The following is a 24,243-nucleotide window of genomic DNA, read 5'->3' as shown; positions in this document are numbered from 1 at the left end:
GACCAGATATGAATAGGGGCCAACAAGTGTAACTGATTATCTATAAAACAGCAGAAAGCTGTGTTTCAGAGGGACACAGTGTTACACTGACTACTAAATGACCTTTAATTTCAATGTGTTTATGATTGACTTATTCTGCAGCAGCCCTTATCTTGTTATTGGGTTATGAGAGCATTTGGCTGTCATGCTGAGATGACTGAGCACAGCGAGTATAGTGCTGTGGTGAAGCCATTAATCACTGGCTGCGGTTACATGGGTCACTTTTTTCCTTCCAAATGTCATCAATCTGATCAAGAGTTCCCATAGAAATATTTACATGAGTGCTGAATAGAATGATTGGATACTTTGTCCAGTTTACATGCTGCACAGTACACAGTTTGAAAAAATGACTCACCACCAAACCCTTAGGAGCACAGGACACTTCAGACACTACCTCAGGATTCTTATATGGTAAATATGGTAAGGTCACCAGCACTGACTTTGTGCATTTTCATTTCATTGGCAGCCAGGTTGCTTAATATGCAAGGAGAAGATGACTTCATCCCTCCTCTTCTGTTCTTGTGTCTGTCCCTGAGGGTGTTGCTTTTAAAGGCTCTGAATCCTCTCACACATTCGTGTCAGCTGAAAGCTCACCTGAGGATGGAGCTGAACAGAACAGACCGAGCTGGCAGCCTGATAGGGCTGTTAATGTTACATGGCTGGAGAGTGTGACTGTATATGTGTGTGTGTATGTTTACATGGCTGGAGAGCCACGTTTTCATTTTAATCATCAAGATTATTGTTGAAGTTTTGATATTTTGAGCCCATACTGCATCACAAACTGTCATACCTGATGAAGAATAAAAAAACAAAACACAACAAAACATCTGACTATGTAGTTTTTCAGTTTGTTTGATGCACAGGTGACAGAGATTTGCTGTTGCTTCAACATTCTATAGGCTGCTAACTGGGGGAAAAAAACACCAATCATGTTATTTCCATGCTGCATAGCTAACTGTATCCCATCTATGATGCACTCAGAGTGCATACAGTACCTCCACCAAGGCTGCACAGTCCTTTAGTTTGTTATAAATAATAGAAAATAATTTAAAATTCGGTGTGTTCTAAATCCAATCTGTATCTGCATCACAAAACACAGGAATAGCAAGTCATGCTGTTTAGCTGGTGGGGGGCATGATTTTTTTGACCTTTTGTGTAGGATTTTGTACATCAATGAATTGAGCAAGTTTTAAGTATGTCAAACTCATGGCCACTTAATTATGGTCATCTACATTCAGCACCATCTATAAGTGAAAGGACATCAAGTTTTGATTTTTTGCTTTTAAGTACATTTGTGCACATGTATGGTGCCACTATTGGATCTGGATATTCACAGAAGAACAGTAGTGGAAAACAGAACAACATACAAAAAAAACATGACACACAACCTAAATGGACTTTGAAGATTTCACAGTCAGGTATTATTATTTTGGAACTTTGAAAAGTAACTACAACCAGACTGAAACTCCTGCCTGCAATGCCAATAAGACCATGTCTGTTTTAGAAAAATCACCTTAAACCGTATCTTGCCATATAATGTAGCACTCTCGATCTCTAGATTATATTTCTGGTTTATGTCAGGTTAGATGTGACTTTTTCAGATAAGGGTCACTATTCCTTGATCCTTTTTGAGACATACATTGCCAAAAAAAATGTTTTTTTTAGCAATGTATGACTCTGCTCTTTTGTTTAAGTACAAACAACAGACTTTAAGGGTCAAACTCTAATCTATTTAGATATTTTTGATGTCTGCTGGACAAATTGACTAAGCATTCAAACCTGGCTAACTCTGGTTTTGAAAAGGGACAACCTAAGCCTATTTCTGGGCACTTAAAAAAAAGAGTGAAAGTCCTTAGAGAGGCAATTTAGAACGTACACTATACCTTCACTATACCTTCTAGTCTCCTTAGTTGAGACAGGACTTCAGATATGTTCCTCGGACTAACCTACTAATTATGTCTTCGAAGCAGACTTGAAGTGTAACCAGGTGTAGGTGTTGGGCGATTTAGAGAGGAAACAAAGTGAATTGGATTGACAGGAGTCAGAATATAAAGGGTTGAGAAAAAGTTATGCGTATATATATATATATATATCTACTTCAGAGAGTACATTTATAGGCGTGTTGTGTTGACACTTAACTGTGTGTGTGCTTTCTGGAGGCAGCTCTGTACTTGCCTGTGCCCCTGTCCTGAAGGGATCCATCTTGCACTGAGCCAGTGTGGTGGCGAGGAAAGCCGGTTTCACGCCAACCCACCACTTCCCCATTGACCCTCCAGGCAACCAGGCACAAAATGTCTGCCAGGTGAACCAAACAGAGAAGGGAAAACTCGGCTCTTCCACCACCCACATGGATCACACTGGTCGCTCTCCACTTTATTCATGCTACGGTACTCACGGCATCAGCCTGCTTAGTATGGACGCCCACTGACCAACTGTGTGACTGAGAGAAAATATCCACACATAAATCCTGCTCAGCCGAGATGATGGAACTGAGTATAGTGCAGGCAGATTGGCGCTTAATGCACTCATCCTTCGTGTGAGGTTATTGGGCTGCTCCTATTGATGTAACCACCACATTTTAAAGCAGGTGTGTGTGTGTGTGTGTGTGTGTGTGTACTAGATAGATGTCCAGTCTAGTGCGTCTGTCACCGCCAGTTATATAAGCTTGTATTGTGGATGTTTGGGTCTCATTTTTATTACTAAACTATGATTTTACCAGAGTAAATTGAGCATGTGCAAACTTTCCTGCAGAAGGAGGAAAGTAAAAGGGAGAAGTGGAGGATGAGAAGACAGTGAAGAGAGGATGAGGAGCAGGACAGGGGGAAACGTGAGCTGACATCCTCTCAGTACTCATATACCTTCTTGCTCCCTAGGCTATCATGTGTGTGTTTGTCTTTGTGTGGGTGTGTGTGTGGGGGATATGTGTGTGAAGTGCTGGAGGCTCTGTGCTGGAGTTTAACTCTGTTCATAGGAGCCGAGGGCACACAGCACACTGATCTAGACTGACAGGCCAGAACACAGGCTACGTTCCCCGGTCATCAGCCTGAACAACAGTCAGCCAGCCTCCTCCACGAGCAGGCGGCCTCGAGACTGACAGCTAACAGTCCACAAGCAGCACAGAAAACACACAGCACTAATAGAAAGGATAGATCATTTTTTACAGTTAAAACTATTGGCTTTTGTTATTTGGAAGTTAATATTTATCACTTTCACCAAGGGCTTAATGTTTTTGACCCTGTTTTTGTTTTTATGTATTTCTGAAAACTCGAAAATTTTCAATTAAATTTAGTGGAAATTAAAGTCATGGTCCAATATTGATTAGTTTTTGGTGTGGATCCAGGATTTTTTATTTGTTTTATTTTGTATTTTATTTTATTTTTTAGTATGTTTCCTATATTTGCCTTTTATTTGATAGACAGACAGGAACCATGGGAAGAGAGGGAGATGACATATAGCAAAGGTCCCCTGCCGAGATCGAATGGGGGCTGGTGAGTTTACACAGTTTAAACATTTCTGAACATTAAATATTGTTAAAACCATAGTAAATATCAAGGATTGCACAGTTTGAGGTTCTGTGTGTATCGACTGAGTGCTGTCTTGTTTGAATTTAAAATATTTTTATTTTTGTAAAATATCTTTGCTCTCTCTGGTGTTGTCTTCTAGTGATCCTCCACAAACTGCTTTCATGTCAAGTCAAACTTTATTGATAAAGCACATTTCATACACAGGGCGACACAATGTGCTTTACATAAAGTGACAATAGCAACACAATCATAGAAGTGCAAATGCAGACGATAAATATGCATCAACAGGTGTTAGTGCAGTTACACAAGAATCAGTACAGAATATAAAAGACCAGTGCTTGTGGACCTGAGAGTTCTTGCTGGTTTGTATCTAATTAGCATGTCTTTTATATACTGACGTGCAAGGCCATTTAGAGCTTTTTACTTTTTACTTCCGTTGAGAATGCATGCAGCCACATTTTGAATTAACTGTAGTTGCCGCACCGCTTAGTCTAATCTACTTGTTATACATGCATGGATTAATTTCTCAGGGTCTTTTTTGCAACCCAATCACCAGAACAAAAAGTTGGCATTGAACGTTTCTGCAAACCACAAAAACGCTGAATATGTACGTTTCAATACATGTAATATGTATCATACCAATATTCCTACAAACGTAGCATATTAACATTTTTACCTGTTGAATAATGATGTTTTATGGTGTGACAATGCTGTGGTTAAGGTCTGGTTAGGTTTAGGGAATGATCATGGTTTGGGTTAAAATCATCAGGAGATAGGGATATGTACAGTTGTGAATCATCTGTATAATTATGGTAATTTATTTTGTGTGTCTGTTTTACATGTGCGAGTGGGAGCATATAGAGATTGAATAGTAGTCGTCCAAGAATCAAACCTTGGGGTACGCCACTCATAATACCCACTCTGTCTGATGCAAAGTTTCCAACTGAACTATCTGTCATGTAGGTAGGTTCTGAACCAGTTCAGAACCGGGGCAAACCCATTTTTCTAGTAAAATATCATGGTCAACATTGTTGAAAGCGGCACTGAGATCCAGGAGCACAAGAACAGATAGTTTATTAGTCTGTCTTTATATGCAGATCGTTCACAACTTTGAGTGCTGTTTCTGTGCTATGGTGAGATCTAAAACCTGACTAATGAATGTCTAGAAGGCTATTTGATGTTAGATAGTTATTAAGCTGAGAATAAACTGTTTTTTCAAGTATTTTGCTGAGGAATCGTAAGTTGGAGATGGGCCTAAAGTTAGCAATAACTGTTGCATCAACGTTGCTCTTCTTCAGAGGGGGTTTAATGACAACTGTTTTAAATGCTGCAGGAAAAATACCTGATTGAAGAGAGCAGTTAATAATTTCTAATACCTCAGGTGTTAAGCAGTTAAAAACAATTTTAAAAAATGCAGTAGGGAGAGGATCTAAGCAGCAAGTGGAGGACCTGAGAGTAGAGAAGAGCATTTTACTATTGTCATTCATTAATGATATTAGAGAAGAAAGAATCCTCATTGTAGTCATTCAGTCTATCCTTGTTGATTGCATGGTGAACCTGAAGTTTTGTCTTTGTCCACTGTCATACTACCTGGTGACACTTTCTCTTAAACTGCTTAACAACCACTCCATTTATCCATGGGGGCTTTTTGTTTTTCTGTGTTTTTTAGTTTTAACAGGTGCAATGTTGTCAATGACTACATTGATGATTACATTGATGGTGCTCAGAATATGAAACCTAATGACTATGGTTATCCACTGACAGCATGACTTTGACATTTGTGGTTTTGTGTGAAATGTCTGTTGGATGGACTGTTATGATGATCATGTCCTCCTCAAGCTGTACTGCAGATTAACTGATCTGCATGATTTTTTTTTTTATCTAGCACCATCATCAGGTCAAAGTTTTCATTTGTCCACTACTTTTTATAAATACCTGTAAAACTGATGACACTTCTATCCGCCTCAGCTGTGCTTTGTGTTTAGTGCTAATTTGCGAATGTTAGCATGCTAAGGTGAATATGGTGAGCGTTATACCTGCTAAACATCAGCATGTTAGCATTGTCTGTTGGTCATCGTTAGTCCCAGCCAAACATCATGCTTCTTTACTTATCATTTCTTCTTTAGTAATGTGTCTTATTACCACCTCAGTCTACACATTGCTTTTTTTCCCCCTCATTTGCCTCAGAGCTTCAGAAGTTTATAGTCCTCTCCTCCAGTGAGTTTCCTGCCTTTGATCAAAAGAGTAACTCTAGCAGACAGCTGGTGGTTTATGAGGTCGGTAATCAGAAATTGAGGGTATCCAGTGTCACCCAAAGCCACACTTTAACACTGCCACTGGTTAAACTGCATAGAAAGCAGATGGCAAAGTCATATGAAAACTGTAAGTAATAGATGATTGAAGTCTCCATGAGCCAACAGCATCATACACACACACAGAGGAGAGTGTAGCTGGATTATTGCGGGCTGGTAAACTCCCCTTTATGGACACAGAGGTAATTGTACAGCTGTGATGAGAAACTATTTATAGTGGACTTTGTCAGTAGAGTTCATCCTCTTCTCTCCTTTCCCTGGCTCATCTTGCTCTCTTCTTCTCTCTCTTTGACACACACACACACATACACACATACCCACTCGGGCTGGCTGGTTCGCTCAGACCAGCGAGAGGTTGAAGCTGGATGGACCTGCAAGCTAAGCACATCCCTCAAATAGTCATAAGCACCTCTTCAATAAATCCCTTCCACAAGCCCTGATGTGTGTGTGTGTGTGTGTCACAGACAGGGATGAGATGAGATGCTTAAAATAGGACAGACAAAGGGATGGAGGGATGGCTAAAATGCTGTGATGTTGTGGGGATTTATCACACATCGGCAGTGAGTGGAGAGATGGATGGATGGATGATGGGAAATAGAAGGAGGATATGGATGAGACTGACTAAAGCGCAGGCTGATGGAGTGTTTAGCTGGGTGACTGACTAAGCCATAAGTCTCCTGTGAGCTCTTATGCTCTCTCTCTCTTTCTCTCTCTCTCTCTGTTCTATCCCTCTCTGTAAAATAACACTATGTTCTGTGTGGTGACAAGTCAGGATGAAATGATTGGCCCTTAGTTTTCCCCCGACTGCCCTCTCAGATAATCACTACACCTACTGGCTGCCTCGACATGCTGACTCTACTTTATTAAAGCCAATCTCTCAATACATTACGTTACTGTGGTTGAATCTCACTGCTTTGAATGGAGTGGGATTGAAAACTGCAACAGTGTCGTTCCTTAACACTTGATACAACGTATATCACTTAATTTCTAATCAGTCACTCAATTGAGGTAAAAGCAATGAACTCATTTGTACTATTTAACCATGAAGTGTGACACTAGAGTTAGATTGACATTCCAACAGAGTGTAATATGGATGCAAATTTTGGATGAAAATGCTCACATTGTCAAATATCATTAAGGGGAAAAAAACCCCCTCCATTGTCACTTTAAAAATACTAAAAATAGTATGACCTAAAAATTGTATGACCTTCAAAAACCCAAATCTTCGAAAGACTATTAATAGCTGCAGTAATTGATTTTCTTGAGTTTCTTGTTCTGCTCCCCCAAGTGGGGGCACTGGGGGAGCAGCTGTGAAAACAACACTGACATGTCATCACTTTAAAATGATGCTATGGCTAACATTGTTAGCAAACAGCTGCCCATTTACACATCCAGCAGAACCAGAGCATCATTAGCATTCATTTGGAGTCATGTTTCTGTCCACCTGATGAATCTAAGTGCAATATTCACTCTGTACTCTTTAGCTCTGTTTTGGTCTCAAACATCTTTAGCTGCTTAATGCTCCACTGTGTTCACCAGCTAGTCTCTACCTTTGTCTGTCAGTTGATTGGTGCTGAGCAGGTAAAGAACAGTGGGTTCATGGAGTTTTTTTGCCTTATGCGGCAGGAAACATGGTTAATGAGAAGGGTGTGTGGGCCCTGCAAAGTTGTGTGATAATCCTTTGTGTTCCGACCCCTTTCATGTTCCACATAAACATTCAATTAAGCATGAAGGTTCATTCTTGATCTGAGAATAAAGAAAACATAAACTCAAGGTCCACTTACTATTTTCTTCTGGAGCTTTAAATTGGATCTGATGGTCTTTATCAGTGTTTCTACAGTAACTCAGTAAACACTGAGCAAACATTGACAAAGATCTTGAAATGCAGGTCAAAACTTTGGATTAAAAAAATGGTAAGTGGACTTTGATCTAAGATTATTTAGTCAAATTTGATCCATTGTTTATGTAAAAATATTTATTAGAGCAGCTTTAACACACTCATGGCTCTTAACTCTAGTTTAAATCTATTAAAAAACACACAGTCCCTTCTTGTTTGTACATATCCTTTCTTTTGTATTATGTGTTCAAAGACATGAGGCTAGACCACTGCATTTCTAGCGTCCCCCGTTCAGAAAGAAAAGTACATTTTTGCAGCGTGTATACCACAGCAACTATTATAAATCTGTAGATTTTTATCTGATAAGACAATGTTTACCCACCTGCAGGTCAGGACCCCTCCAAGGGTTTTAAATTGAATCAGGAGAGCAAAAAGAAACGGCATACTTCAACATCTTATTTCTGACTCTGAAAATATTGAAATGAAACAATCTGTGAGGCAGAAATAGCTTTTTGGGTGAACTGCTCAAAGCCCATAGACACAATGCAACCTGTGATTAGAGGTCACAAGTACACTGTTTTACGGAGATACAGGGTTTAAAAAACAAAACAACAACAAAACCTCAGTATGATGCAGAATCACAGCAAGTTGTGTCCATGTTTGATATGTTGAATTCAGTGTCTTAAATATGTAAGCTGCACAGGTGCTAGCTAGTTCGGAAACTGTATGCATATTTTCCACGTGTCTCCTCATGGGTTTAAGTTCTTGTCAGGCTACATTTGTTTTGTGTCTCTAGGTGTGTTTCTGAATATATGATGAGCATGCTGTCATTGACTCCACATGCAACATCTGGCTGCTTGTTACTGAACTTTGAGTCGGGTCTGAGTTGAAATGCATGAGGATGCTGCAGTGTTAACTTCCATATGTGGTAGGTGCAAGCTCTGCTAAAGGCTACCAGTGAATTGTGACTTTTATAATTATTTACAATTATTAGTTTTACAATTTGGACTTCATTAGACAAAGTCATGTTTTTGTTTAATTACGGCATTCTGAAAATCAATCATCTCTCTAAGTCTAAGTTGAATTCCCCCTCATGTAGCTTAAAGATCCCCTCCAGACATGTATTAAGACATAAAAATACTCTGCTTTGAACAATATTGTGGGTCTTTGGTTTTTCCACAAAAAAGTATAATTATCATCTTAAAATCCTTGAGATTTGCATCCTTCATTAAACATTCCAGAGTCTGTGAATATGTAAATATATTTCATTTCCAAAGTTTAATTACTTCACAGTAGTGTTTGTGCACTGTAGGCTTCAAGTTTCCACATCACACTTGTATAAGTTTCATACTGGACTACGATTGGCTCCAATTTAGTTGTGATGTCACAAATCATGCTCGTAGGCCCGCCCCTTAAAATCTGATTTTCAATGAACACAGAGAAACTTTCCACTTTCAACAGATGAATGTGAAAACAGCTTTCTAGTGTCAAACTCTGCACATACATCATTCTGTACAATGAAGTTCAAACATTCAATGGTACTGACAAGAAGAAAAAGACGCTTTTGAGTGGAGGGGGACTTTAAATGTTAGTAACATACAGTATATAAAGATATTTTCTATCTCATTTGCGTTTTTTAACACTTTTAAACAGTATGACACTTACTGAATCAAATGTAATCAAATGTCAACTGTATTTTTAATCAGTGCAAATGAAAATACTTTTTCTCTTAACATTTATTATGTTGACTGGAATTTCGAAAAGATGTTTTTCAGGTTTAAACGTCGTCTTGTCATGGAGCTCACATTTATAATGATTCACGTTGCGTTGGACTCAATAGTGTTGACGTAGTACTTTGCCTCTTGTGAATTGTTCTTTAGTGTTAAGCATCATTCCTTGTTTTTTAAATTAGATTTAGTCTCCACCCTCCAAAGGTTCTACACACATTTATTATTCACTGTGGCAGATCTGCGTCATATTTGCTATACATACACATGTACGTGTGCAGCCCCCCAGTACACACACATACACATACACACACACACACACACACTCACTTTACTTTAATAGCTGTCATTGAGCGTCAGTGAAATGGCAGCAGTGTGGCTGCAGGCTGCCGTGGCTGATCTGAGCTCATTAGAACAGCGACTCAGACTGAGGGGATTCAGTGGGGATTTGTTACGCTGCTGCAGCACTCCTGCCCTGGCCAGGAGGTGAAATTGGGAGAGATGAAGTGGAGGATGAGGGGAAGGTAAAGAGATGAGGTTAGGCAAGGAGACCAGGAGGAAATTGGGAGGAGAAGGAAGAAACAGAGGAAAAAGAGAAGAGGAAGAGGAGAAATCAAGATTGAGAGTGGAAGAGAAAGTGGAGGGCAAGGATGAAGAAGTGAGGGCGAAGAGAAATGGAGGGAGGCGGTTGCTGACAGAAAAAAAAATAGGAGTAAACAGATAAGGGGGACATGAAGAGCTGCATAGAGGAGGAGAACAGTAAATAAGTGGAAAAAGGTGGAGGCAGGATGATCTGATTAAAGGTGTGAAAAGAGAAGGAGAGAGAGAGGAGGAGAAATGGAAGAGGAGTGGAGAGTGTGAAGCTGAGAGGGTGCAAAGAGATAAGATGAAAACTTTATTGATCCCTGCAGGGCAGCAAAGGAAACAGCAGAATATAGATAAGAAGAGAAGAAATACAAGCTTTATAAACATGTACACGTCACAACTTCACAACCTTTTCATGTTAAGCAGAAGTTGATGAATGAAAATATGAGAGTATAAGGGTATGAATTAGCAGCAGTGGAAAATGATGAAAAGAGCAATTTGCAGTTTATAGCAGAGGGGAACAGAGTGTACATACATACATGTACAGTACAGGGAGTGAAAAGTGTGCTGGTATCTGCATTAACAGGTCTACCAGGGGTCAAGAATTCATACGTATGCTTAGAAATTAATTAAAGATGAGGAGGAAGGAAAGGGAGGAGGAAATGATGCTAAGGAGGAAAAAAAAACAAGACAGAAAAAGGTGTGAGTGAGCGCCGGATAGGAAGAGAGGAGGGAGTGGAAATGGAATGAAGACGCGAGGTGAAGATTGAAGAGGGATTTTACAGTTGGTAACCCAGTCCCGACCACGTGTGAAATTTGCTCTGAACACCCGGTGGCGTTCAATCACCAGTCAAGTGAAGCAACAAGGAAATTAACGCCAAAGTAGAGAGAGGGAGAACTGGGGAGAATGGGGGGGGGAAGGAAAAGTCAGACAGAGAAAACAGACATGCATTCATGTGAAATATTCTTCATGTCTGTGTTTAAAGTATTTGAACTGAAAGCAGAATGGAGTGCTGCAAAAATAGTTAGGTCAACTACTGAGTCTAACATCAACCTCTTTGACAAAAATGACAGCCAATGGGTTGGGGTAATTTTATTTTTTCAGTCATTTGAATTAAGTCTCATATTACTGCCACCAGTGCAGTGATTTTCTAATTTTCCTGCCTCGTTTAAGAGATTTCATCCTTGTTTCTGTAAATTATTAAAATGAGAGAAGCTGCTGCGGAAACAATTGGAATTATTTCTTCACTTTTCTCTGTACTATTTTAAGACTCAGTATGAGTTTAGGTGTTAATCCTGGAGATAATGTGTTGCGGTGCACTCAAGGACACCTGTGGAAATTGGTGACAAGAAGTGCGTTTTCATAATACATAACCTATAATTTAAGTTGAAACACTGTTGGGGGGGCAAAAATATGTTTTGCATTAAAGGCACTGGCATACACAGTAGCTGCCCACTGTTCCTAATGCTAAAGATGGCTTAAATGCAGAGATTGAATTGCGTTGTATGTGTGACAAATAAAGTACCGTTACCTTTTTATCTATCCTGCACAAACTTCCTTAAAAGATAAATATGGTGGTATTTGATTAAAAGCAACAATTAATTTATCTGGCTAATGAGTAAAGTATCCCCTGATATATCTTATTCCTCTCTGCTGTCATCCAGGAACTACTAAGGACATTTACTCATTACCATAGCATGTGATCACTCCACTGTGTTAGTGGTAATAATGCTGTTGGGCTGAAAATAAAAATTTCCATTGTGAACTGTTTGGTGGACCTCTAATTCACCAAAACAACCAGTCACTTTGTCAGAACTTGGACTCTACTGGACCAAATCAAAGATGACCTTGACCCCCCATTTTCCATCTCCTGTTACAGGAAAAGATGTTTTGAGAATACAAAAAACTTTCAGTTCCTGGTGGGAAAGTTTGTTAGACATATGAGGAAAAAAGCTCTCATCCTTGAAACCTTTTCTCTTGTAAAACATGCAATACTTCCATTAAAACATATATTCCAGATGTATGTAGCTTGCTTATCAGTCAAATAACAATACTGTCTTGTCAGGTTTTTGTAGGTGGTCAGAATGTTTTCTCTGGACATGACATTGTGACATTGTGAGAAATTGGTAATTCTTGCCTGTTACACAAGAAATTTGGCTCCTGGTTTGTTTCTGCAGGAAAGCTGTCGAGAGGTGCTTTCAACACAGGTTAAACTAGGCAAACTAAACACTTTTAGGGCTGCCTAACTAACATAGGGTGACCATATTTTCAAACCCTCAAACTGAGACCCTTAAGTGTACAATTCATATACATGCACATGTATGAGCTTATGCATGCACCATAGGCGTTTTCATCAGGATGGGGAACAATTATCTCAGTGCTTAGCACAGGAACTGCATAACAAATATAGTCCCGTTGTTGTTGTTGTTGTTATTATTATTATTAGAAGTAGTAGTAGTATTACAGTAACATTCTTCAATTACCATTAAATACAGGATATATACTGTAGATTCAAATACAGTTTACATTCTGTAAATAAACAGTAATTTACCAACAAAACTTTGACCAGTATTATGTTGTAAATTTACAAGAATAGTAATGAACTGTACATTTATTTCTAGTAATACACTGTAATTCTAAAATACAGTAAGAATCTGTAAAAAATACAGTACTTTGCAGGCGAAGTTGGTGCCAGTTAATTACTGCAAATCTACAGTGAAAAGTTTGACAGTGTACATTAAAGCCTCAGTGTATACAGTAATAATGGTATACATTGTAGTTTTTAGAAAAATGAGCAGAGTGCATTACAGTCTGATATGGGGAGGATTTTTGTACTACCACTGTGGGGCACCAATCATAAATTACATAACGTCTACACATTGTGGCATTAACATAATTCTGAATATAAAGATGAGGATGTGGTTTTGTTTGTGCAGATGTCTGCAAGTGCTAATAAAAGTATTGTTATTGAATGCTTTTATTTATCTTTTGAGGTTTCCCATATTGCCTTATTTTTGTCAGAGTGACAGTAAAATCTTGGTTGCAAATCAAATTTCACTTCATTAGACAATAAAGATTGAAACATTATTTTTACACATTAACAATTCATTTAGTGATTGTTTTTTTCGATGACCTGATGAAGGGTTGCTGTTTATGTTAGTTTGTTTGTGAGTTTAGCTGAAGTGAGCAATGATCATACATGAAACTGCCTAATTGCTCATAATATCTATTCAAATGATGAAGCTTTGAATTATACATGAACAATGTACATTTATCTCAGTCTATTCTTTACTGCCTTCTTTTGTTTCTCCCAGTTTGTTTGATGTAGGCTCTGCATTTAAGGGTAATTTCCCTGTTGCTTTACAATAAGAGAGGCAGACATAAGCAGAGGAGGGCAGTGAGATGAGACCACAGAGTGAAGAAAATGATGACACAAAGAGAAATAACCAAGACAGACAAACAAAACAAATAGAGAAATGGAGATAAAATGCAGTCATGTGGCTATAATGATTTTGTTTTGGTCAGCTGACGCAGAGAGATTCAGTGATGGAGATAAAAAGAGACATAGTCAGAGTCTGTGCATACATACAACACGTACAGTACCATGGTTATAGCATGAGAGGCAACATTACCAAAAGAGAAGACGTGTAGTTTCCCAAACCAACACAGATAAACAAGGATGAAAATAGATTTTTGCTGTACTATTGAAAAATCAACCAAATTTATAGTACATATTCATCTTTCTCAATTTAAAAACATAAAATTATCATATAATCAAAATCTATTAATAACATATAGTAAAGGAAAATGATTCTGGGATTACATCTCTTAGAAAAAAAAACAGATGAAGAGTAGGAGCTGGAACGAAAGATATTTAGATGAATATGGACAGAGAGGTTAGAGGGGGATGAGACAGAGACAGAAATAGATGGACACAGAGAGATACTGACAGTCTCAGACGCTGGGTTTGATCCGATGACAGACAGAGAGAGAATGACAAGAGCAGCACACACACACACACACACACACACACACACACACACACGCATGTTTACCTACGTCACTTGGAGGCATTACATAGACTTAAATTCATTTCCAGGAGATTTACCCTAACCATAACCATAACCACTACTTAACCTGCCCTAACCCAAACCCTAACCATTGACCCCAAAATCAGCTTTTTCCCAATTGGGGACATTGGGGGCTTTTGTCCCCAAATTGGACAAGCCGTCCCCAATTAACTGGTCTTAAATGTGTCTCCAAAAGTAGGCTACTGACAGCCACTGACTACTAAAGCTGCACCTCCACCACTCACTGATCCATTGCACTTTTGATGGAATTATAATCCAGCACATTGCATTTGAATTTTGGCAGGAGACGTGTGTGATCACTGTGGTGCCACTGCCACTGAATAAGATATGTCGTCCCCGTGCCACCAACAACATTACAATAATAAATGAAATAATAAAATGGTGAATTCTAACTTTTAGACAGCTATCTGCTGGTTGGTGAAGGCTACTCTGGGGGAAAATGTCTTCATGTTGTCTCCTTTCCTCTCTTTAGCCCTCCGCAGTCTGTAATGCTCTTGCTTGAATTGTTTCTGAATGCGTTTGTGCAGTCAGTTGCACAGCAGCTCTTTACCATTTTAGTAGCGTTTCCCATGATTTTTCCATGTGAATGCATCAATGGCAGATGCTGACTGCTGTGTGTTTTTCACCCACGGGGGAGTGACCAGATGCAGTGACATCATATGCATGCCCTATTCTCCTCTCACACATGGTCAATGACACACATTACCTTTGTATACATACATTTGCCACTTTATTAGGTAGCCTGCAATAAATGGCACCTTTGTGAAGGTTTCTGATGTGCTGGTAGCATTGTGGCTCTAGGGATTGCAAAGTCTGTTGGTCAGTCTCAGTTTTTAAAACAGGTCTGGTCATTTTGTACAAACATGTGATTCCTAAATGAATCATATTGACTTTGGTGATCCCCTGACTTTTTCTCTAGTGCAAACAAGAAGTTTTGAGTGAAATGTCTCAACAGTTGGGTGAGTTGGCTTGAAATTTGGTGCATACATTCATGATGAGTTGTAATAACCCTGGTGATCCTCTGACTTTTCAGGATCACCAAACCACCAAACAATATCCGTCCAAAACAGGACAAATAGGACATAGAAGTTTATTCCTATGGTTCTAATGTGGGAAGTACCTATATATGAATGACATTAAACTTAAAATATCCCTCTTCATCCAGCTGCAAAAATCTCAAGATCTGCAAACTACCCTTCCTCCTTTTTTGTAGTGGTGACTTAAAGGGCTGTCAAAGGGGATTTCCGAACTCATGGACCAAAACAATCCATCCAAAAATGTCTGTCTATTTAGAAGAAAACTAGTTTAACCCTCATCCTACCAACATATTTAACATACAAGGACTACTGACCAGGGTCCCTATGATCAACCATCATAGCAAGTTCTTAACTTATTTCTTCTCAAAACATTTTGTTATGTAATTATCATCTGAAAAAAAATTATTAGTATTTTAGGAAAGTTAGTTAATTTGCGGCTAGTGTTTGATAGTTTAAAACTATAAGACCCATTTTAAACATGACCCCAATAAAAAACTGCGCGATGGAATCGGGTGCTTTTGACTGGGGTTGGTATTTGGTTTTTTAAAAAGCACTAATTAAAACAAACAGAAAACAGTGTTATGAAGTCATTAGGAACAAATTGACAAAGTCATGAAAAATTGGAATAATAGAATAAAGTGAGATATGACAAAAAGTATGCCTCTGGGGTCTGCTGGTACCCCAGTCAGTAAAATTAAGGTTAATAACTTACTCTTGTAATTATCTCCTGTTACAAGGCTGAATATTGTGCTGTGGTGATTGACATGATGCACATGGAACCTGGACAAGTGAAGGCCAAAACAAACACAAAAAGTAGACAAATGGTCAGACAAGTTAGCATAGAGCCTATCTTGGATCAGTGTGAAAATAACAATCTAGAGCTGCATTTAAGATGTAGAATATCACACATCAGTCAGTGAACAAAGCAGTACACAATTCAGCCACTCAGCATGTGACCTATTCAGGTTTGACAAATCAAGCGTGTCAGATGTAGATAGATGAATGATGGTGTTATACCATGATCTCAGGTTGTGAAGAAGTCTCAGAAGTTTTCCTGCGTGCTTCTAGCAGTGTTTGACTTGACAACTGGATTATGTCGCTCCCCAGTAGTTCATGTGTCCATGATAAGAAAGAGCAGCATGTCATCTTTTTCCTCTCCAGCCTCGCTGTAAGAACACTTGCAGCCACTTTTATGGGCTCATTAACAAAACAGCGGAACAATCAATGAAAACAGCTTCCTTTTCAGCGCCCTCACTCCCTCTCTCGCTTGTTGACTGTCTGCTATTATTCTGCGAGCGCCGGCTCCCTGTTTTGCATTTGTTTGTGTACATGTCATTTTTTGTGTGCTGTTGTCGATAAGCGGCGGTTTGTTTAGAAATATAGTCTCTGGGAGGAGGGGTAGGAGGGCTTGAGTCTGCCAGTATGGCTGCTTGGGCTGGTAGGATGGAGGAGATGAATGTCAGCTTCATCAACATGTGTGCTTTGAGTTCACAATTGTTGCCCCTGTGTGTGGTTTGACTGGAGAGAGACACTGCGTCTGGGATTACTTAGTCTGACTCAACAGATGTTTCACGGGGAAAAATGGGGATTTCTACTCCTGTTTCTGAGCTGGCAGATGGGAAACTCAAATTGTTTGCTCTTTTAATGCTTCACCTTCACTCCCACGTTGTTGCCACTTGACCGACTGCCGCCTGCGTCTCAGGAGGCCTCTGAGGAAACAACATCAGCAGATGCAAACTGTCACACCACAGGGTTTAAATGAAAAAGCATTTTTAAGCCACTAAAGGGTTTTATCATGGAAGACCGTCATGCCCTTACATGCTAAGTAAAAGGTTCTCAAGAAGTTGTAATCTGGTTTCTTATTAAGAAACCTTTTAAGAAACCTGCTTTATTATTAAGTTGAATTTTGCTGTGCTATCATGACAGCATTCATTGATGGTTCCATGACATTTGCTGGAACCACTAAACCCACCTTCACTGACTGTAAGGCTCTCCAGTGCCTGTGCTGATGTTGCTAATAGCTGGGACTGTATGTGGCCTTTTAAGGCTTTGTTGTACTTCAAAATGAAAGTGGACAGAGGACACACATGTGGTTCTGTACGTACAACACTACTCTACATCATAGGAAAATTGGTTGCTACTGGATTAGACATGTAATCATACTTTAATTGTTTTTTTTCAAAATCAGCAAATCACTACCTGTTAAGATGATGATAGCTTATTGTTCAATGATGTGAAGATCTTCCATCATTAAACACACAAGAAGCAACATATTTAACAAAGCGGATTGAGATATATTTTCACATTTTGAGGGAGAAAAATGTATTTTGTTACTCATATTGAAAGATTAAAAATATTAAAATGGTTCTGAGGACTCTCAGATTTAGTTTGCACCTGATAAAAGTTGTAGTCAGAAAAAATAGGACTTAAAGCCCCAGAAACAACAGTCAGTAACTGCTTCATCAGGATTGTGTGATTGTGATCAGATTTCATGTACCTACAAGCTTGATTTGAGACATCACAACTAGTTTGGAGCCAATTGTACTCCAGTATGCAACTTACACAATACAATGCACATACATGAGACTGGAATTTACAGTGGAGTATGAAACATCTTCTGTCTGTCTGTCTATAATATACACACTGGTGCTGGATTTTTCAATGAGGGAGAGGGAATAATAAGCTTTTTTTTTCAGTATTTTTATATGCCTTAAAATTTTACTGGAGGGGATGTAAAGTTAGGTATAGTGGTAATTTTCATTTCCAACAGCCTGCTGTGTTTGACACTTGTAATGTTCCATCAATATACACAAAATGCCGACATATTCCACTGGTTTCCTCATTTGACATGATCCAAAGAGACCATTTAGCACGCCTCGGTTTGCTAAAAGTAAAAGAGGTTTAGTAGGCAATTCTTCCATGTCCCTGAACAAATAACAAAAACTGCTGACTTTTAAAGGCAGTCGACGAAGCAGTTTATCCGCTGGCATCAACATGGCAACTAATATGATTTTACTGAATGAATGGATTGTATAAGGCTGTCATTGCAACATTAAAGAAAACAGTCAAATGTGGCTTTAATCTGTGGGTTTTTGGACACATTTGACATCATTTGTACATGTGACCATTGTGGATATTACATAAGCTATAAATCATACTATAGACTACACTGGTTCTATTTTTTGGGATTCTTATTTTTACCCAAGAGTGCAGGTGTATAGACCTCTAGTCTTCAGCAAGATAATTGGTTGCGCGTGTGTGTCTGTCTGAAAGATGATTGGAGCCGCACCATGAGACAAGAGGTGGCATCGCACAGGAAATTAAATGACTTGTGGTTTTTGGCATCATTGTGTGTGTGTGTGTGAGTGCGTTCATGTGACAGCAGTGTGTGAAATCTTGTACAGATTTTTCTAAAAATTATTATTGGAGGAAGAGCTGTAAGTCTAGGAAACTGTCACATTCTCCTAACAATGTGTATTCATAAGTGTGAATGAATACACAGACACAGAAGTTTGTGACTGATTAAACAGATGAGTGAAGGCAAAGACATGATGTGGAAGAAGAAACACAGAAGGTCATGTGAAAACACAAGATGAAGATTTAATAACAGGCAGAATTAAATACTTTTTTTAAATTAAATATTACTGAACACCATGCTCAGCTGCCACAATATTAGCACTAAAATTGTAAGCTAAGCATCAAGCAAGTGCCACAACTGCATTCTGGGCATTAAAATAGCATCCTTCTGTTCAGAGAAATTAACCTTTTTGTCCTTATCCTGTCATTATTGGTATCACTCATATTTTATTTTTGAACCTTTTATTTATCACTCTTGACTCTCTGCCAGAAGCACACATATGATTGACTGACTGCATTGCACCACATCATTGACATAGACATGGGACATAGACCCAGACAGACTAGTTTCAATCTTAAACACTTGTGCAGACACTTGACAGATTAAGTCTGATTTTAACCCCATATAGGTTGCATGAGACTGATTTTAGAAGAGGAATGAATTTCTGCCAGATCGCTTGTCGTTTGAGGTCATGATGCCCGATTAATTGTTTAACAATCTGGCTGTCGGACAATTGGTTTGTATTTTTAGCAGGTCAGAAATTTTGGTCAGCAGTCTTATAGTTTGAGCAGTTCCATGGTCCACTTTCCCACATGGCTTCTGTCAAAAGATGTGTTTTAAACAATATGTAGATTATAGAAATAAGTCAAAGACAATGGGAAACATATCTGGCCTTTAAATACAATATTGGTCATGTCTATACATTTAAAATGGATCATTCATTATACCTGGTCATTCATAAAGAGTCTAGTCTGAATCTGGGAGTATTGGCCTGTACATTGATAATACCAATGCTTTTTATAAACTCAAAAATGACATATAGTTACATTTGAGTGAGTGATGCTATCTATTGGCCTTAGTAATTATGACCCGGAACAGTGGCACATTTCAGATGACATACTGTATATATGTTGATAATTTTCCTCATGCGGAGGAGGAGGGGTGGGTGGAGGTTATAACCCATCAGTGTCACATTTCTAACCATCAGGCAAGACATTTTTTTAAAAAAAAGTGTAACTACGATCATCCCCTAACCTTAACCCTGTGGTTATTATTGTAGCCATGACGATGGTCGCCTAACTTTCAGGAAGTAGTAACTTCAACCCACACCGCATGTTTCTCCAACCTTAACAAAGTGATCATTTTAACCCAAACCATGATCTTTCTCTAAATCTAACCAGGTGTTTTTTGTGCCTAAACCATTTTGATTTTGATTTGTGTCGTTCTGAAGTCACATGGTCAAACGGAAGACTTGTTGGTCAAAACACAATCTGTACTCACATTCAGTGCACACATAATAACATTGTTACTTGCCAACATGATGCCACAGAATGTTTTTTATATGGAGAGCAATGAAAGAAGGGTGAAACGTTTCACTTTATTTATTTACTTCACCATTTTATGCAGCCTGTGAAGGTGAATGCTCAAATGGCTCTTGCACACGTATGTTGTTCTCCATCTTCCCTGTGTACATCTCAATGGGTGTCAAAATGCATCACTTCTAACAGCTGCACTTTGAATAGAAAGCATTACAAAAACGCACCACTGATCCAAACAACAGTAAACAAGGACTGTGAAAGCAGTGCAGCAGGGTTAGAGAGAGGAGGGACAAATAAACTCAAGTTGGACTCAAACAAACACTGTGTGAATAAGTCTGTGTGCATGTGTGTGTGGAACTCACGGCTGTGCATTCCTGCTGAGTGCAGATTGCATGCAGAGTATTAAAACAGTCAGTTTGTCTGTGCAAGAAAAAAAAAGAGGAAAAAAAGCTGTTGAGCTCAGATATGGTAAAAAAGAAAAGTCTCTTGCAAGTGTCTGTTAATTTACGTCCATGTATGCTAGTTTGCACTGTCAATCTACTGTATGTCAACTACTTGTCAAACAAGATTGGTAATGTCTTGCCTGTATGTCTATTTTCAATGAAATGGTTCAATTATTTTTTATTCTATGTGGCAGTCTGTTTCTGTAGCCATGTTCCTCATTAAAACCACCACTCCCCTGACTTCAAATGAAAATAGAACACATGATCATCGCTAGGGAATTTAGGTCTTTGCTCACAAATATAGCAGGCAAATTTGGACACAAAAACAGACCGGTTTGTAATGAGAATACACAAATATACAGTGCGGTGGATGGCAAGGTAGAACTTATACAATCAGTTCCAGGTTCTGACTTTCCTCTGTTGTTATCATGTTTTCCTAATTACCGTCAGTTTGCTTGTGAGGCATGCTAAATTATCCATGATCAAACACTCTCTTATACACACAGAAAAGAAGAGTGTAAGCGTCCTGTCTATACATCACACACTCATGTTTGATCCCTACCTCCTCCCGTCTTTGTCTCCTTTTCTTCCCATTCTCCCGCTGCTGATGCTGTACGTCTTGTTGTCTCATACCTGCCTGCCACTCACTGCCCGCCTCCCTGTCTGGGATGTGTGTGTGTGTGACTGTGTTTGCGATTCTGCATAAATCTGAGCTATGTCTAGCCCAAAGTGCATGTATGTGTGTGTGTGCATATCTCCATATATATGTGTGTAATTACATCATAGCTCGCTTAAGGTGTCTCAGCTTGCTGACGTGTTTGCGTACGTTGTGTCTGTGAAAAAAGTATATTTTTGTTACACACATACACAGGCATATAGATTTTCTACTGAAAATATTTCCTGTCTGCTCATTTAAGGCAAGAAATGAATTTTGATTTATTTCAGTCTATTTCCTTGTCTGAACAGATTTAATTTCACTAACCTCACTCTGCATACATTTAAATGTACCGTTACTTAGCTTTTTGTGCTCCACACATAATTCTTAAGTCTTAAAAGAAATTCTGTTTTCATGAATTGCATCAGTTTTCTTTGGTATGCAGCCCAGGAAGTAAAGATGGAGGAGAATATTTTAAGATTGGAGAAAAATAAAAAATAAATGTTGAGTTGTCTTGCAGAATTACAGTGTTTATATCACCAAATTGTTGCATTATATTACAACTTTTGTATTTTGAGAATTATGTTGCTTGCCAACAAGTGTAGGGGAGGGTCTGTTTGCTCTGGAGGAGTTGCAAGAAAGGGATACCAGGCATCTTGAAAGTGTTTGATTTTGTCTTGGGGGACAGCTGTGAGGTTTTCTAAACTCAGCAGATTAAGCCAGTGGTTGGTGGATAAATGGGTCTGTCCTTCCAATGAAGTAATATTGGCTATTGTTAGAGCTATTAAAATAATAAGAGAGGTCAGCCAGAAGACAAATGAATGGGCAAAGAGGGATGCTGAGGATCTTTTATAGCTCATGACCTCTGACCAAAACGCCTCAACTGGAGAGCCATCCGTCATAGTCATCTTTGGTTGTAATTGCAGAAATCATGTCAAAATATTCCTTTATATCCTGTAATTTATTGCATCCCAATGAGCAGACAAGTTGATATTGGATGATTCTGCAAAACCCCAGATTACATTTTTTTTCTTCAAATGTGAATGTTTTAAAAAATCTGGCTTTCTAAAATATCCGTGCATGGTAACTATGGTTTGATCAAGAACAGGGAAAATGGCTTTGTGTAAATAAAAAGTAGAACATTGATTACATGTGTGGGACAGAACACACACTTAAATATCCTGCATGAAAGTCAGATTTGCTACACACCACCCATTCACCACCTCAACCTGTGCATCCTGACTTTCTACCTCATTACATAAAGGCCAGACTACGTTCTGAACTGCCACTGAGCTTTGGCATTTAAAAATCTGTCATAATATCCACTTTTATTCTGAAGGCCTCTGGCACATACCACAAGTCTCATTGGTGCTGGCGGGATGCATCTAAGTGTATGGCTCTTTCCCAAAACAATCCCCACTCACCAGCACAGAGTGCCACTCTGACAGCTCAGGAGGGCACTCAACATTAAGGGTAGCATATAAAATTAAACTGTAGGACAAACGTGCTACACTAACAGGGAAACATCTGTCACCATGGATACCCATAGACACCTTGCTTGTTAAGTTATATTACTGCCGTGTACTTTAAATGGATGCTATGCTCCTCTCTAAATGATTGATATGTGCATATGGGTATAATGTATATCAAATGTCCCTTCTGCACGTGGTTGATGTTTGAATACCATGCAAGAGGCAAAAAAGTGAAAATAAAGATTACTTAATTAAGAATATATTACTTTTTTCCATTTGAATGCTGACTGTTGCTTTTTTTATGTGTTGCAGGGGACACACTTTGGACTGGACCGAACTTCTCAGAGTATAACCACTACAACCACTGCTCCACTACTGCTACCGCCTCTATACATGGTCTGCTCATCCAAACCCCAAAATGATGGAAACCCGTATCATTGACTGGCTTGTCTACCTGCCGAGCAGTGGCGCTTAAACATGATGTCATCACTGTTGTCTACTTCATTGCTGTGGTTGTTGGCAGCACCTTTGTGAGGAATATTTTCCATATTCAGAGGAATAATTCTCAGATCTCCCTTCACCAAGCTGCAGGAAACTGATGGCTGCTACATTTACACTGGATTGTTTCCACTGCCTGGATTTTAAAAAGGATCATTAGCACCCTCTACTCTCGTCCGCCCCGGAGTTACCTGCTTCCATATACCTGTGTGTGAGTGTGACTTTAGTGTGAATGTGTGTTTGTGTTTGCATCTGCATGGCGTAAGTGAGAGAACATAAGGAATTTTAACCTTGTTAAAGAAAAAAAACCAGAAAGGACGCAGCGAACAAGTTGAAACAAGGAGTTGCAGTTATGGCCCAGTGGAGGCACCATCCAAGGACTGGGTGTCGGCTACTTCAGACTGTCAAAAGTGGCAGCAGAATGATGGGATACGTAGGGCTTGAAGGTTCCTTGCGCGCGGGCCGGTGGGTGTCCTCTCTAATATGGCTGGGTATCCTGCTGCTGCAAGCATCTCCGGCTGCCGTCTCGGCTCAGAAACTTGATGAGAATGACCCGGTGGTCACTACCACCAATGGCAAGTTGCGTGGCATCAAGAAGGAGCTCAACAATGAGATCCTGGGTCCTGTCGTGCAGTTTCTGGGTGTCCCGTACGCTACTCCACCCACTGGCGAACGCCGCTTCCAGCCACCCGAGCCACCGTTGTCATGGCCGGAGATCCGCAATGCCACACACTTTGCCCCAGTCTGCCCTCAGAGCATCGTGGAGGGCCGCCTTCCGGACGTGATGCTGCCGGTGTGGTTCACCAACAGCATTGATGTGGTGTCCACATACGTCCAGGACCAGAGCGAGGACTGCCTCTATCTTAACATCTACGTCCCCACTGAGGATGGTGAGTTAGCCTGTGGGCCCAGGGGAAGATGGTTGTGGGGACAGCAGGGGGTGGGAGGAGGGAATTGAACCCACAACCTTCTGGTAGAAAGAAGAGTGTGTTGTCAGGGTGTGTTTTATCTATGTGAGAGTGCATTTCTGTCCCTGTCTGTTCGTCAGTAGAAGGAAAGCATGACCTTGTGCATGTTAAATGTGCATGACACTGCTTATAGTACATGAGTGTGTGAGTGGTTGTGT

General features: G+C 39.5%; 1 protein-coding gene across 2 annotated transcripts in view; it reads left to right on the top strand.

The window, feature by feature from the left end:
• The window catches only part of nlgn1 (neuroligin 1), a 355,494-nt gene that overhangs the window by 12,679 nt on the left and 318,572 nt on the right, over nucleotides 1-24,243 (top strand). For both annotated transcript variants that reach the window (XM_067597948.1, XM_067597947.1), the window contains exon 2: nucleotides 22,932-24,007. In XM_067597948.1, coding sequence (XP_067454049.1) covers nucleotides 23,470-24,007 — 538 coding nt within the window. In that variant the 5' untranslated portion in view covers nucleotides 22,932-23,469. The remainder of the gene's footprint in view (nucleotides 1-22,931; nucleotides 24,008-24,243) is intronic.

Source organism: Thunnus thynnus, chromosome 8, assembly GCF_963924715.1.
Source record: "Thunnus thynnus chromosome 8, fThuThy2.1, whole genome shotgun sequence".
Lineage (NCBI taxonomy): Eukaryota > Metazoa > Chordata > Actinopteri > Scombriformes > Scombridae > Thunnus > Thunnus thynnus.
The sequence above is the reverse complement of the archived record's forward strand: the minus strand, read 5'-3'. Positions and strand labels throughout refer to the sequence as shown.